The following is a 16971-nucleotide window of genomic DNA, read 5'->3' on the forward strand; positions in this document are numbered from 1 at the left end:
ATATTCTTCACTTTGTTTTTTTAGCTGTCACAATACGATTGTCAATATTTTCTGCACTATTTTTTTTCTGTGTCCCAATACTTCTGTCCAAACTCTACATTTTCACTTGCTGTGCTTTCTTTTGTACACATTTTTTCTTCACTCTTCCCATTGTGTGATTCAGCAGCAGCTCACTGTATTTTTGTCCTTGTCGAGGCCAACAAAAAGCCAACCCGCGCAACAAATGCCGTCGTCTGCGCACGATTGCCGACTTGCAATTTCCCGCCTGTTTCCTGTAACCTTGACGCCTGTGTCGAGGCTTAGCTACAAAACAACACCGCTGTCTTTCTTCTTTTTTTCCTTCATTGTGCCGCCACAATCGTTGGCAAATTGATTGGCGAGAGCTGAGCGGCGAGAGCTTGATTAGCTGCCCACAAAGACTGGACAGGCTCATCCGTAAAATAACGAAAATACAAACGGCAGCCGTATTGACTGCAGTCCCGGCCCAACTGTAAGTGAAATGTCTGCCAGACGCTGATAAAAGCCAATAAAACACATTTGCTGCCCATAAATATTCCTGGCATGTGCCGCCCGGCCGAGGCAAAGCATGCTAATCTGCTATGGTTGCTACTTCTATGGCAGCTCAGCGTTTATCTTGCGAAAACATCAGATGGTGACGCTTTCAATGCCAAAAAAAAAGAAAGAAAAGGAATGATTCAACTAAATTTAAAAAAAGCTCATGAATCTAGGACGAGGTACCTTCTAAAACAATTGCGGTCTTGCTTTGAAGTGAAAGATTTGAAAATCCATCCATCCATCAGGCAGTAGGCGGGGGACACCCTGAACTGGTTGCCAGCCAATCGCAAGGCACACACAGACGAACAACCAGTCACACTCACCCCTCGGGACAATTTTGAGTGTCCAATCAGCCTGCCATGCATGTTTTTAGAATGTGGGAGAAAACACACGCAGGCCCAGGAAGAACAAGATTTGAAAATGTGCAAGACAAAGACTGTTTTTTTCGCTTCCGGCTGGTGTCCTAATACTTTTGTCCAAATTCCACATTTTCTTGACTTTTTCCACATCATGTAAGTACACCAATATTTTTGTCAAGAATCCCCATTTTCATTTCCATGACGTGTCCCTGTAATGGTGTCCAAATTCAATATTTTCATGTATCATGGGTGTCCCGATACTTTTGTCCACATTTTCACTTCTGGTTGGTGCAGCAATACATTTGTCAATTTTCTTCACTTTTCCACTTGCTGTTGGTTTCCTAACACTTGTCAACGCTAATTTAGTCTTTTGTGTGTGCCATTACTTAAGTTAAAAAAAAATTCACTTCCAATTGGCTTGTCAGTACATTTTCTCCGTTCATACAAATCTCCCAATACTTTTTGTCAAAAATTCCCAAATCCAATACTTAGTCGAAAGTACACATTAATTTCCAGGAGGAAAATGTCGGCTTACAGCTGCAGCTGTTGTGAAAGCGCTATATAAATCAGAATGTATTGTATTTTCACACGTAGGTGTCCCTATACTTTTGTCCTAACTCCATCTCTTCCTTATACAAGTGCCCGTTTTTTTCCTCCGGTGTACTTTTGTGTCGTGGGTTTCCTCCTCCACGCTCAACCACTGCCCCCTGCTGGCGATTACTAGCTCTGCTGGCTCCTGAATGACATTATCGGACCATCACTTACTCGTCAACAAATTGACAAACGCCATTTGGACACAGCGGCTAATTATTGAATCAATCAATCACTAACTGAACGAGTGCTCAGAATTTTTAGTGAACTTCCTCTGATGGTGACTGTGCTTCTTCCTAATGGTATTTTCTTTTTGCACTTTTCATTTTCTGTGTTCTCACAGCACATTTATCGATGCGCTACATTTTCTTTCTAATACTTTTGTCTAAACACATTTTCCTCCCTTTGCACTTACTGTGTCCCAATACCAGTATGCACACAAAGCTCAAATCAAGGTGTTTTTCCTTTTTTATTTGTTGGCATGTGCCACTTGTTTTGTTTCCTTTTCTCCCAAGAAATGTTCACTGACCTATTGTTGCTGTTCTTTGTCTCTCATTAAGCGCGAAAACGGTGGTCGATGCCGCACGTGTGCTTCACATTTGCTTTGAGCACAACACTTTGAAATGTCAACCTCCATTCTGCTCTCGCAGAAAAAAATCTTTCCAGTTGTTGTCGGCATTTTGAAAAATAACAAAACCGTACACGTTGAAGGTTTCATTCCACTGCATTTTTTTCCCACAAGTTCAAAGAGTTCTCAGGTGTCTTCAGAACAAAAAAATTGAAGCCAAGGTAATGAACATTTCATTAATTCTTGTACATACCACTAGATGGCGCCTACTTTGACGATCCCTATGCGAGCAGAAGCAGAGCAATACTGTGAAAAACAAGCCAGCGCAAAGGTGAATGAAAGGGTTTTTGTGGCCACAATGTTACAGAGTGATCAAATACATGTTTATTAGAAGCTAACGCTAAAAGGAGTGCTAAGAGGGATTCCGTAGTTTCATCATTGGCTGATGCAGAATTTCCTCGCCCAGCCAAATTTAATTGCTGAGTCATGTAGTGGTTTGGCGCTTCACATGGCCAAACACAAAAGAAAAAAAATCAAAAAAACTTGTGGTTGTTTAATTTCACACTTGAAAATTGGGCACATTCTTGGAATGTGCACATATTTGTCTCAAAGATTAAAAACTCAATTTTTCACGTCTCCTTTAATGCAGTGGTTTGAGATGTGACATTGGAGTAAAATCAAGATAAATGATCATTCAGCCAGTAGCTAACGGAATTAATTTCTTCAACACAAAAACATGGAGGATGTACGTGTCAGACGGTCTAGATTGAAAAACAAAATACTGTGGTGCATTTAAAAAATAAAGATTTCAATAGGAGTGATTAAAGTACAATAGGCTTTGTCGTTGTGTGTTTTTCAGGTCCAACGTCGTCTTCTTCAGACACACTGAAACACAAATATGATCATACACAGAGTTAAGGTTTCCTTTTTTTTGAGAGAGAATTTTTTTGGGTTGTTTTTTGTCCGAGAATAAGGTACATATTTCCAAGAATAGTCTTTTTTTTCCCAAAAGTTATTTTGTATAGTTCTACTAGTTTTTTTTTTTTTTTTACTAATGAAGTAAGTAAGTGAATCTTTTCAACAATGGTTATTGCGTCTTTTTTATGTAAAATTAAATAAAACCTTTTTAGAAAGAAGGTCATTTCTTCTCAGAATGATATACTTCTCCAAGACAGGGTTCCCACTCTTATACTTCCTTTTTATTTATTGACCTTTTTAATTTTGAGGGTTAATTTAGCCGTTTTTTTAAGGACTTTGTCTCCTTTCATTACTATACATGGTAGTTTTTTTTCGGCCAAAAACGCCTTACTGTACATGGTCGCTTATTTTGGGCAAAAAAACTACCATGTACAGTAAGGCGTTTTGGGCCGAAAAAAACGACCATTTATAGTAAGGCGATTTTTCCGAAAAAAAAAGCCGTTTTTAGCCCAAAAAAACGACCATGTATAGGAAGGCGTTTTTGGCTGAAAAAGACGACCATGTAAGTAAGGCGTTTTTTGCTAGAAAAAAAAGGCGTTTTTAGCCAAAAAAAACGACCATGTATAGGAAGGCGTTTTGGGCTGAAAAAAACCGACCATGTACAGTCAGGCGTTTTGGGCCGAAAAAAATAACCATGTACAGCAAGACGTTTTTGGCCGGAAAAAAAAAAAACGACCATGTATAGTCGGGCGTTTTTTGCCCCAAAAAGAGGCGTTTTTAGCCGAAAAAAACGATCATGTATAGTAAGGAGTTTTTGGCCGAAAAAAACAACCATGTATAGTAAGGCCTTTTTAGCCGAAAAAAACGACCATGTATAGTAAGGTGTTTTGGGCCGAAAAAAAGGCGTTGTTAGCCGAAAAAAAACGACCATGTATATCGTAAGGTATTTGGGGCTGAAAAAAAAAGACCAGAAATAGTAAGGCGTTTTGGGCCAAAAAAAAAACGGCCATGTATAGTCAGGCGTCATTTTTTTCGGCCAAAAACGCCTTACTATACATGGTTGGGGTTTTTTCGGCCAAAAACGCCTGACTATACATGGGGGGTTTTTTCGGCCAAAAACGCCTTACTATACATGGTCGTTTTTTCCCAGCCAAAAACGCCTTACTATACATGGTCGTTTTTTTCGGCCAAAAACGCCTTAGTATATATACATGGTCGTTCTTTCCCAGCCAAAAACGCCTTACTATACATGGTCGGGTTTTTTTCGGCAAAAAACGCCTTACTATACCTGGTTGTTTTTTTTCGGCCAAAAACGCCTTACTATACATGGTCGTTTTTTTCGGCAGAAAACGCCTTACTATACATGGTTGTTTTTTTCGGCCAAAAACGCCTTACTATACATGGTCGTTTTTTTCCAGCCAAAAACGCCTTACGACACATGGTCATTTTTTTCGGCCAAAAACGCCTTACTATACATGGTTGTTTTTTTCGGCCAAAAACGCCTTACTATTCATGGTCGTTTTTTTCGGCCCAAAACGCCTTACTATACATGGGGTTTTTTTTGGCCAAAAACGCCTTACTATATATACTATGTCGTTTTTTTCGGCCAAAAACGCCTTACTATACATGGTCGTTTTTTTCGGCCAAAAACGCCTTACTATACATGGTTGTTGTTTTCGGCCAAAAACGCCTTACTATACATGGGGTTTTTTTCGGCCAAAAACGCCTTACTATATATACTATGTCGTTTTTTTCCCAGCCAAAAACGCCTTACTATACTATGTCGTTTTTTTCGGGCCAAAAACGCCTTACTATACATGGTCGTTTTTTTCGGCCAAAAACGCCTTACTATACATGGTCGTTTTTTTCGGCCAAAAACGCCTTACTATACATGGTCGTTTTTTTCCCAGCCAAAAACGCCTTACTATACTATGTCGTTTTTTTCGGGCCAAAAACGCCTTACTATACATGGTCGTTTTTTTCGCCCAAAAAAGCCTTACTATACATGGTTGTTTTTTTTTCGGCCAAAAACGCCTTACAATACCTGGTCGTTTTTTCCCAGCCAAAAACGCCTTACTATACATGGTCGTTTTTTTCGGCCAAAAACGCCTTACTATTCATGGTCGTTTTTTTCAGCCAAAAACGCCTTACTATACAGTCCATGGTTGTTTTTTTCGGGCAAAAACGGCTTACTATACATGGTCGTTTTTTTCGGCCAAAAACGCCTTACTATACATGGTCGTTTTTTTCCAGCCAAAAACGCCTTACTATATACATGGTCGTTTTTTTCGGCCAAAAACGCCTTACTATACATGGTCGTTTTTTTCGGCCAAAAACGCCTTACTATACATGGTTGTTTTTTTCAGCCAGAAACGCCTTACTATACTATGTCGTTTTTTCCCAGCCAAAAACGCCTTACTATACATGGTCGTTTTTTTCGGCTAAAAACGCCTTACTATACATGGTCGGGTTTTTTTTCGGCCAAAAACGCCTTACTATACATGGTTGTTTTTTTTCGGCCAAAAACGCCTGACTATACATGGGTTTTTTTTCCGGCCAAAAACGCCTTACTATATACTATGTCGTTTTTTTCCGGCTAAAAACGCCTTACTATAAATGGTTGTTTTTTTCGGCTAAAAACGCCTTACTATAACGGTCGTTTTTTTCGGCCCAAAATGCCTTACTATACATGGTTGTTTTTTTCGGCCAAACACGCCTTATTATACATGGTCGTTTTTTTTGCCCAAAAACGCCTTACTATACATGGTCGTTTTTTTCGGCAAAAAACGCCTTACTATACATGGTCGTTTTTTTCCAGCCAAAAACGCCATACTATACATGGTCGTTTTTTTCGGCCAAAAACGCCTTACTATACATGGTTGTTTTTTTCAGCCAAAAACGCCTTACTATACATGGTTGTTTTTTTCGGCCAAAAACGCCTTAGTATACTATGTCGTTTTTTTCGGCCAAAAACGCCTTACTATACATGGTCGTTTTTTTCCCAGCCAAAAACGCCTTACTATACTGTCGTTTTTTTCGGGCCAAAAACGCCTTACTATACATGGTCGTTTTTTTCGGCCAAAAACGCCTTACTATTCATGGTCGTTTTTTTCAGCCAAAAACGCCTTACTATACAGTCCATGGTTGTTTTTTTCGGGCAAAAACGGCTTACTATACATGGTCGTTTTTTTCGGCCAAAAACGCCTTACTATACATGGTCGTTTTTTTCCAGCCAAAAACGCCTTACTATACATGGTCGTTTTTTTCGGCCAAAAACGCCTTACTATACATGGTCGTTTTTTTTCGGCCAAAAACGCCTTACTATACATGGTTGTTTTTTTCAGCCAGAAACGCCTTACTATACTATGTCGTTTTTTCCCAGCCAAAAACGCCTTACTATACATGGTCGTTTTTTTCGGCTAAAAACGCCTTACTATACATGGTCGGGTTTTTTTTCGGCCAAAAACGCCTTACTATACATGGTTGTTTTTTTTCGGCCAAAAACGCCTGACTATACATGGGTTTTTTTTCCGGCCAAAAACGCCTTACTATATACTATGTCGTTTTTTTCCGGCTAAAAACGCCTTACTATAAATGGTTGTTTTTTTCGGCTAAAAACGCCTTACTATAACGGTCGTTTTTTTCGGCCCAAAATGCCTTACTATACATGGTTGTTTTTTTCGGCCAAACACGCCTTATTATACATGGTCGTTTTTTTTGCCCAAAAACGCCTTACTATACATGGTCGTTTTTTTCGGCAAAAAACGCCTTACTATACATGGTCGTTTTTTTCCAGCCAAAAACGCCATACTATACATGGTCGTTTTTTTCGGCCAAAAACGCCTTACTATACATGGTTGTTTTTTTCAGCCAAAAACGCCTTACTATACATGGTTGTTTTTTTCGGCCAAAAACGCCTTAGTATACATGGTTGTTTTTTTCGGCCAAAAACGCCTTAGTATACATGGTCGTTTTTTTCCGCCAAAAACGCCTTACTATACATGGTCGGGTTTTTTTTCGGCCAAAAACGCCTTACTATACATGGTTGTTTTTTTCCGGCCAAAAACGCCTGACTATACATGGTTTTTTTTTCCGGCCAAAAACGCCTTACTATATACTATGTCGTTTTTTTCCGGCTAAAAACGCCTTACTATAAATGGTCGTTTTTTTCCAGCCAAAAACGCCTTACTATACATGGTCGTTTTTTTCGGCCAAAAACGCCTTACTATACATGGTTGTTTTTTTTCGGCCAGAAACGCCTTACACTATACTATGTCGTTTTTTTCCAGCCAAAAACGCCTTACTATACATGGTCGTTTTTTTCGGGCTAAAAACGCCTTACTACACTGTCATTTTTTTCGGCCAAAAACGCCTTACTATACATACATGGTTGTTTTTTTCGGCCAAACACGCCTTACTATACTATGTCGTTTTTTTTTCGGGCTAAAAACGCCTTACTATATATACTATGTCGTTTTTTTCGGGCTAAAAACGCCTTACTATACTTTGGCGTTTTTTTCGGGCCAAAAACGCCTTACTATATGATGTCATTTTTTCCGGGCCAAAAACGCCTTACTATATGATGTCATTTTTTTCGGGCTAAAAACGCCTTACTACACTATGTCGTTTTTTTCGGCCAAAAACGCCTTACTATACATGGTTGTTTTTTTCGGCCAAAAACGCCTTATTATACATGGTCGTTTTTTTCCAGCCAAAAACGCCGTACTATACATGGTCGTTTTTTTCGGCTAAAAACGCCTTACTATACATGGTCGTTTTTTTCGGCTAAAAATTTCATCCCAAAACGCCTTACTATACATGGTCGTTTTTTTCGGCGAAAAACACCTTACGATATAAAGAAAACCACTTCAATAAGCCGGATTTATCATGTTGGTCAAGGAAAGAATGGATATGGTTGCAACCTCTGGGGATTGAACACCCAACCGCTAGTTTGGGACATGGTTTCTCTACCCCTGAGCCACACCACCACATAACTTCTAATTTGTTTTGTGTTTTCTTCAATAAAGCTGCAAATGGTGGTTAAAGAAAAATGTGACCTTGTTGCAAACACTGGAAATCGAACACCCGACGGCTGGATTTGGGACTTCAGCTTTTTACCACTGAGCTAATTCACCGCAATGAACCTTTGGGTTGTTTTGTGTTTTTCCTCAAATAAGTTGTATATGGTGGTTAAAGAGTAGACATTGTTGCAACAACCAGGGATCGAACACTCAACCTCTGGTATGGCACTCCATCACTCTACCACTGAGCCAAAGCACCACATAGAACATAGTCGTTTTTTTCGGGGCAAAAACGCCTTACTATACTGTCTTTTTTTTTTCGGGCTAAAAACGCCTTACTATACTATGTCGTTTTTTTCAGGCCAAAAACGCCTTACTATACATGGTCGTTTTTTTCGGCCAAAAACGCCTTACTATACATGGTCGTTTTTTTCGGGCAAAAACGCCTTACTATACATGGTTGTTTTTTTCATCCAAAAAGGCCTTACTATACTGTACATGGTCGGTTTTTTCGGCCAAAAACGCCTTACTATACATGGTCGTTTGTTTCGGGCAAAAACGCCTTACTATACATGGTTGTTTTTTTCATCCAAAAAGGCCTTACTATACTGTACATGGTCGGTTTTTTCGGCCCAAAACGCCTGACTATAAATGGTCGTTTTTTTTCAGCCCAAAAGGCCTTCCTATACATGTTCGTTTTTTTGGGCTAAAAATGCCTTACTAAACATGGTCGTTTTTTTCTGCCCAAACCCCTTTCTCTATACGTGGTTGTTTTTTTTCAGCTCAAAACGCCTTCAGATACATGGTCGTTGTTTTGGGCTAAAAACACCTTTTATTCAGCAAAAAACGCCTTACTTACATGGTCGGTTTTTTCATCTAAAAACGCCTTACTATACATGGTCGTTTTTTTCGGCCCAAAACGCCTTCCTATCCATGGTCGTTTTTTTCGGCTAAAAACGCCTTTTTTTCAGCAAAAAATGCCTTACTTCCATGGTTGTTTTTTTTCGGCCAAAACTGCCTTACTATACTGTACATGGTCGTTTTTTTTCGGCCCAAAACGCCTTTCTAATACATGGTCGTTTTTTTCGGCTAAAAACGCCTTACTGTACATGGTTGGTTTTTTTCGGCTAAATACGCCTTACTCTGTTTACATAGTCGTTTTTTGGGGCTAAAAACGCCTTCCTATAAATCAGGGGTGGGCAATTATTTTCCCGGGGGGGCCAAATGAGAAGCAGAAAATATTGTGGAGGGCTGGGCCAAAAGTTAGAAATAGAAATAGAAAATAAAAAAGATAGCACAATGTCTTTGTATGCCAGTAATAATGTAACATTCTCCTCCACCATCACACTCAGCACCGGTTCTCCTCAAGGATGTGTACTGAGGCCCCTGTTGTTCACGCTCTACACATTTGACTGCTCTCCGACTCTTATTAGCGGTCCAGTTTGCGGAAAGTTTTTAACATGATAACAATCAAACCATTCTAGGAAATGTTCATTTACTCGAGCCACAAGCAATTCACTCTGAGCATGGAAATTGCCAGAATCGGACTGAGTAAGAATCGCTTCCTTGTTTTTCAAAGTCTCGTAGATTTGAGTCTTTCCGACTCCAGGCGTCTCGTGAATGTTTCGTACTTTGTTACCCGCTTCGTTTAATCAGATACATATCACTTTCCCTTCCATGGTCATTACTCTCTCCCTCTTTCTTAATCTTCCCCTCCCTCCCTGTGCTCTGCAACTTGAAGTAACTGCGCCACCTGGTGTTGAAATACCTGTCATTAAAAGTCCAAAGGAAATGAATGCAATCAAACCTTAATTGTGCACCAATCTTCGGCGGGCCGGATTAAAAAGACCAACAGGCCGGATCCGGCCCACGGGCCATAGTTTGCCCACCCCTGCTATAAATGGTCGTTTTTTTTCTGGCCCAAAACACCTTACTATACATGGTTGCTTTTTTCGGCTAAAAACGCCTTACGAAACATGGTCGTTTTTTTCGGCTAAAAACGCCTTACTATATTATATACATGGTCGTTTTTTTTCGCCCAAAAACACCTTACTGTACATGGTCATTTATGCGGGGGGAAAAAGATGTTCCAAAGGTCCGTAAATTATGCCATATGATCATTACTACAACTCCAGAGCATGTGCAGTGGGACAGCTGTGAGGTCATCCCCATGTCATTCCAAACCACTAGGGGGCAGTGGTTCGAGTTCTGCTATGATCTGCAGTGCTACATCTTACCGTGAGTTAAGTGTCTTCATTATCCATTGTTTTGCCCTTCACCTTCTTCTTCTTCTCTGCAACAGAAACAGCTGCAAATGATTCCATTTCTTTTAAGACTCAGTTAGAATAGACATCAAAGACATTCACTGTCGGTCAATCGCAAACATTGGATTGTTCAAGGAAAAAAAAAAGTTCACAAACGACCTGGAGTTAATAGTTCAAACTGGAATTCAATCCAAAAATGCACTTTAGAAGTTGGCAACTCGGCAAATAAGGGCTAGAAAGCGAGACCGAGACGTTATGCCTGCACTCATTGTATTTCAAAGTCTGTGGACTCTTACGCAGTTCCTGTATTTGACTCGTGGATGGTTGCTCTCAAAATATTTGTTGAGTATTGACTATAGAATATTTACCGTGGTTTTTTTTTAATATTGCACAAAAGAAATACACAAATAAAAAGAAAAACAGAGTAAAACGAAACTAAAACAAAGCATTCAAAAACATTAAGTAATTAAAAAAACCCTGTTGGAAAACTAATTAAAATTTTAAATTTAAAAAACAAAATTCTAAACGAAATACCGTCAAACCTCGGTTTTCGAACGTCTCTGTTCTCAACCAAATCGGTTTTCAATCAAAAATTTCGAGTACTTTTATGCCTCGGATCGACGAAAATCGGTTCTCGACCAAACTGAGCGCACTTGAATGCACCACTTGACTCCTCTCGCCTTCCTTACACGAGAAAGTGACACTTCCTCGGGTAGACGAGAAAGTGACGCTTCCTCGTGTAGTGTTCCATTGTGAGCAGACGTGTTCAATAAAGATTATTGTTTTGTAAGAGCGTTGTTTCGGTTTCCGAACAAATTGGTTTTCGAAAAGCCTTCTGGAACGGATTATGGTCGAAAACCGAGGTATGACTGTATAAACTAACAGTCGTGAAAATTCTCAAACAATTATAACTAAATTAGAAATGAATCTTACTCTTCTTGTTGGCGGATGAGTCGCTGCAAACAGGAGTTTCGCGACTTTGGGCATCTTCCTCTTCCTCCTCCTCGTTCTCCCTCTTCTTGTTCTTCTTCCTTCTCTTCACCTCCAATAAATCTTTGGCATTCCCATCGTTTCCCATATCCTGAACTGCTTCCTCATTGGCTGCTCTCTTCTTCTTCTTCTTCTGACTCAGAGCCTCCAAAAAGTTGCAAGCATCGTCAACCTTCTCTTCACTGGCTGCCGTCTTCTTCTTTTTGTCTTTCTTGGTGATGCTGGTAGAAGACTGGTTTTCTTTTGAGGGGGTCTCTTCCTGGGTCTTCATCATCCTCTCGTGCGGCGCACCCTCTTCCAAGGTGACGTCACCCACGTCTCGTTTGAGGGGTTCAGGCGGCAGTGTTTGGTGTTCCTCGCTTGCGTCTGGTTGCTTTTGCATCCTGGTGTGTTCTTTCAGTCTGAGCCTCCTCCGTCGACGTCGCTTCTGGGTGGAGGAGAGCTGAGAAGTGGTGCTATCTTTGGGACAGAACAACTACGTAAGTCATGGACCTGTCATCTTACGACTCTTTTTTCAAAGTTGAACAATTTTTTTTTTCATTCCACAATCCCCCCCCCCCTCCAAGAATGGATGAAAATTCCCAAACAAAAAGAATAAGTCCATCTTTCGTCAAGTATTAGTCAGATTTTCTAAGAATGTAATTTTGTTCCCAAGTCATCTTTTTCAAGAATGGTCATATTTCCGAACAATATACAATACAATACAATACATGCAGATTTATATAGCGCTTTCACAACAGCGACAGCTGTAACAAATATACTGTATATATTTCAGAATAGTGAGATTTTCAAGAGTCATGTCATTTTCTTCGAGGATGATTTTTCATAATTGTTTTTCAACAATTCATATTTTATTTTATTTTTTTAAACGTAATTTCAAGTCAAATGTAACTCCATGAATACATTCTTACAAGAATAAAGTCATATTTTTCAAATATATATATTTTTTCCCTCTACAAAACAACTTCACTGTTTTCATATCATATTTCTCTTTTCAACGTGGCCCTAAATTAGAAACGAGCATCTCTTTGTTTTTGTACCTTGTTCCTTCAGCTTTTCTTGCAGGTCTGCGCCGCCTCCTGTTACTCCTTCATCACACGGCACCTCCTTGGTCCCTAGACCTTCTCCTTCCTCCTCCTCTTCCTTCTTCCTCCTCCTCTTCTTTCTCTTCTTCTTCTCCTCCGGTGCAGCCACATCATCCTCCACCTCTTGATGATCCTTTTCCTCCTTCTTCCTCTTCTTGCCTTTCTTCATGTTTTGTACCGGATTTGCCTGCTCTGTCTCCTGATCATCCTCAAGAGCTGTCTTCTTCTTTTTCTTCTTTTTGGGAGTTGCCACTTCTTCGTCAAGAGGAGCGTTACTTTTGCCAGAGTCAATGTTAAGGGTGATGGCGACATCCACGTGGTCTCGTTGTTCCGCCGCCATCTTGTCTAGAAAAAAAAATACTTCGTTTGAAATGGCGGAAGATTATACAAATATGTTATCACGTGCCTACGAGCAGATTGGTTTTAACCTTCATCGGTAGACTCCAGCGCCCCCATCTGGTTGTCCTCCTGCTCCGACTGGGCTGTGACACTGGCCTCCATCTTTTCAACACAAGCGCTCAAGTCAACACCGTGCCCTTAATGTTGTTCTGTTTACATCCTCATAAGTGTTTGTTACCTCGGCGACCTCTTTGTCCGGCTCAGTCATGATGTCGGCGTCTAAACACGAATGAATGGTTGGATTTTGAAGTTAGATTTACCGATCAAGTTGGGCTTTTTACAAGAATACGGTATTTTTTTTTCCAACGACAGTCATCATTTTTCCAGAAGAAACTCAAATATTCTTTCTCAATAAAATCAAAAAGGTGTGACATTATAATAATATTGTTTCTTTTTTTCCAGGAATGATGAATTTGTTCAAGAAAAAAAAGTTGCCAGAATAATCCAGTATTTTTCAAAATTAAGGGTTTTTTTTGGTTTGTTTTTTTTGAAAACCATAACACTACAACACAAACTTGAAAATTTTACAAGTGGAAGTGAAGGAAGTAGTAGAATTCCCGTAAGAGGATAAACTTGTAGTTTTTGGAAATGAAATATTTATTTATTTTCCGAGAGAAACTGCACAATATCGCGAAAATAGCGTCGTAATTTTACAAGAGGATGTGAAAAAAGTATAGGTCGAATTAAATATATTTTTTAAAATAATCTTTTTTTTGAGAGAGAATTAAATCTTTTTTTTCCAGTCAAAAAATGCTTAAAATTACAGGAGTCATTTGAAAGAGTCCCTTTTAAAATTAGACCTCTTCACTGGCGCTTGCGAGTTTTGGCGCCAAAGAGGATGTTGTGCGTGCGTAGGGCATCTTTTCCGGGCCTGTGATTGGCCGATAATACCTGCAAGAGGCGGGACATCACTGGCGGAAAACATTTCTCGGTGCTCTTTCAAGCCATTTTCATTTTCTTGCCCCTCTGTATCGCCTCCGTCGCCTGAGCAATCGTTGGTTGCTTCCGTTGCCTCTGTTTGATTGACACTCAACTCCAACGGGGGATCCATGACGACTTCAGGCTGCTGGAAGGAGATGACAACAAAGAGCATTTAACCCTCACTGCTCCTTAACAGGTTTCTGCTTTAATTTGACTTGTGCGTACGGCACTAAAGTTCTGAAAAAGCAGCAGCAAGTTAGCCAAGTGAGCAAGGTGACACCCGAATGGTGGCGCTTGCTCCAACTGATGGCAATAATCTGTACAGACACAAAGGAGATCATCTGCAGGGGAAACAGGCGAGACAGACGTGTGTGTGAAAGTGTACTGTTGTGGTTGACTGAGACACGCATGCATGCACGCACGCACACACACTCACGCAACCACACCCACGCCATTATTACGGCCAGTGGAGCGCAACTATGCATGTGCAATCAATCGGAACTTCAAACTTTGGGGCTCTGCCGCTTCCGCCTGATGAAGCCAAAGTTATTTGAGCATATGTGCACAGTTAGCATTCACTTCGGGGCTGGGGATGGCTGAGGAACTCATCATATTCTGATATCACTATAGGAGCAGAATCACAATACGGGTTGGTATTGCCATACAGTTGCAATTTCTAATGGATGGTTGACAATTTAAATAAAGTTTTTCAGCATCAATAGCTGGTATATTTCTGGGGACTTTATTTACCTCTTGTTGTGTTTGCTCTTCCTGTTCAGGTGGAGGTGAGCGGCAGCCATTGTGCTCGCATCCGTTGGAGCGTTCCACGTCTTCTGTCTTGGAAGCTAAATCAAAAGTCAACTTTTACAAACAAAACACAAACACTTCTATTGGGGGGGGGGGGCATACCAAGCAGAGCCTCAACATCCACGTTGTTGTCTTTCGAGGGCCTCTCATCAGCGCCACCTTCAGGTTCAACTTTGCAGGGCGCCTCAAATTCATCAGCAGACTGCTCGCCATGCTGCTTATTCGAGCACAGCCTGCACACCAACACAACATACAAAAACGCTCAATCTATTGCCCCGTAGCATGTTGCCACTAGCATACTTCTTAGCAATGTATTATTTGTGCTGCGTTGGCGATGGCAGGAGTCATTTTGTGGGCAAGATTAAATTTCAAGTTCTGCTTACTTCATCCAGCCTTTGTAGATGTCTTGTAGGTTCAGACTCGTGTTGGGCATCTCTACCTGCACAAAAACAAATTGGCATGGGCTTACAGCGGTGCAGTAAGTTCTACATTTAAACAGAAAAAAGCTCATGTTGGGGCAGTCCGGCAAACGTTTCGCTAACATTTGCGATTGTGACCGAATCCTAACGAACTTTGACGAAGACGCAACATTCGCTGCCTGAGCAAATACTCGTAATTCTTCGCTGCTTGGTGGAATAGGGGCTTCATGGTAAAGGAACACAATCAGTCATTAGGTTGGTGGCAGACCGTCACTGTGGCTTCGGTGTCAGGAGTGTCCTCTATAGATGGCAGCGGGGTCAGGTGTCCTGGTTGGGAATCGGTGCATGGATAAACTGTTCTCAAGGAAAATCCTGTTTTGTCTGGCGAAGAGGGGCGAAATGGCTCATGCGGTGCACACTGACGTCAGACGTTTCCGTAAGAAAATGTGGGTTAAAAGGAATGAAGAATTAGCGGAGTCGAATTCAGCCAGCATCCTTTCCATCATTTCGGATATCTTCCCATAGCAGAGGCCATTGGGGGACGGCAGGCGGTCTGCTTTTTCCAGTTCAGACAGTTCGAAGAGTCCCATAAGCAATTCCATGAGCACATCGTACTTGCGTAATAGCTGGTGAAGCCTCCAGCAGCGCCATCGCTCTGGCTGTTGTTCATGGAAGTACTTCATAACATCCTGCATTACTCGGTGGAACTGGGCCTCGATGTGCTGAAACCACGACCGTGGATTGGGATGCCAAAATCAGTGGAAACTCGGCCATTGTGGCGTAGATGCTGGCATGGACAGCTGACATGTTGCTCACGTTGCAGTTACCAATTGAGAAGATGCGGTAAATAAGGATACCAAGGCGAGTCGTCGTGTTTTTACTCTCCACAACAAGTGCTTTCGGAGCCAGCAACAAGATACCCTCCTTTAACACTTTTAAGTCTATCATAACTTGGAACCCAGCAAAATGGGAACATTCAGGTGTATTCCTAACGTATTTTTTTTCCTGATTACTGTTTATAAACCAATCGTATTTTTATGGGATATTGTTAAGTGATGAAAAAAATATAATGAAGCAATATCACACAAGAGTGAATGATGTTGTCCTCACCAACCATTTTGAAACAGATTCAGTCATTGTTTTCCAAAGTAAAAGCAGATGTTTGCAAACCTCTTGTTCTGATGAAACAAAAGAGCAGTCCGCTTTTATTTAGGACTACAGACACCAGAAAAGAATTCCTGAGAGGCTGAAATCTGAACATTTTGAGCAATGTTAAGTTAAACAATGGCTTCAAATCATTTCTCAATGATTTGAAGAATTTTCGCTTAATTTGATATTCGGTTTGTGGTCGATTAATAGATAAATATGAACACCTCTATGAAATAGATAAAACATTTTTGTGAAGTTAGAAAATCCCTTCATCGATCCATCCATATGTCTTACAAATCGTCTTGCTGTACACATGGGGGGAAAAAGAGAAACATGATGCCGTATCAAAAACGGGTGCACTTCCATAATAATATAAAAGGTCGATATTTGACAGATAAACATCGATTTTGTGTTGGTCAAACTTGGCAATGTTAGCGATAGCTAGCTGGAAATGGTCGGTGGATGGAGTGAGGGGTTAATTGACACACACCTACAACTGGACGTCTTTTTCTAGTCCTTCCAGAAAGCCTGATTAAAAACCCTCTTTTGAACTCGAATTTCACATTTATTTCACCTTTATTTGTCCCTTTTCTTCGTCGCCGGTCTATGATTCAGCAAAATGACAGCAGTTGTTACGCACGCAAAACGGATATTAAAAAATGTCAAATATTTTTCTCCTTTTTTTTGGTTACCTGGCTCACATGTTCCTCCAGCACTTGAGCGGCGACCAGCAAGCCTTTCATCTTTAAATGCTGTACAATGAGAAAGAGCAGCGACGAGTCTTCCTTGCATGACATGACGAACAGTACATCAATTTGAATTGTTTCCAGAGGAGGCCCTGCTGCTTCACTTTAGATTAAAACACACTTCGCTTCACATCGAGATGCATCGTGGGAGTTGTAGTCTTCCTAAGCCAAATCACTCA

At 40.6% G+C, this 16971-nt stretch overlaps 1 protein-coding gene across 1 annotated transcript; it reads right to left on the bottom strand.

The window, feature by feature from the left end:
* Positions 1 to 2694: 2694 nt before the first annotated feature.
* Positions 2695 to 16913, bottom strand: LOC147194592 (uncharacterized). Its single transcript, XM_086128274.1, has 11 exons — positions 16739 to 16913; positions 14862 to 14917; positions 14581 to 14711; positions 14422 to 14516; positions 13642 to 13816; positions 12929 to 12969; positions 12780 to 12852; positions 12307 to 12696; positions 11210 to 11725; positions 10250 to 10305; positions 2695 to 2958 (listed from the first exon to the last, which is right to left on the bottom strand). Exons 1-10 carry the CDS (start codon positions 16841 to 16843, stop codon positions 10256 to 10258), a joined length of 1632 nt encoding a protein of 543 aa, XP_085984400.1. The 5' UTR covers positions 16844 to 16913; the 3' UTR covers positions 2695 to 2958; positions 10250 to 10255.
* Positions 16914 to 16971: the final 58 nt, after the last annotated feature.

Source organism: Hippocampus guttulatus, chromosome 14 (genome assembly GCF_054856545.1).
Source record: "Hippocampus guttulatus isolate MCC_2025c chromosome 14, RoL_Hgut_1.0, whole genome shotgun sequence".
NCBI lineage: Eukaryota > Metazoa > Chordata > Actinopteri > Syngnathiformes > Syngnathidae > Hippocampus > Hippocampus guttulatus.

What these genes read in the sequence shown, in the direction of transcription:
- LOC147194592 (XM_086128274.1), bottom strand. Translation starts at nt 16,843, where the DNA reads ATGTCATGCAAGGAAGACTCGTCGCTGCTCTTTCTCATTGTACAGCAT. An exon ending in AAGAGCAAACACAACAAGAG is followed by an intron (nt 13,817 to 14,421) that starts GTAAATAAAGTC and finishes ATCTCCTTCCAG; the next exon opens with CAGCCTGAAGTCGTCATGGA. An exon ending in CTCATCCGCCAACAAGAAGA is followed by an intron (nt 10,306 to 11,209) that starts GTAAGATTCATT and finishes TTTCTGTTGCAG; the next exon opens with AGAAGAAGAAGAAGGTGAAG.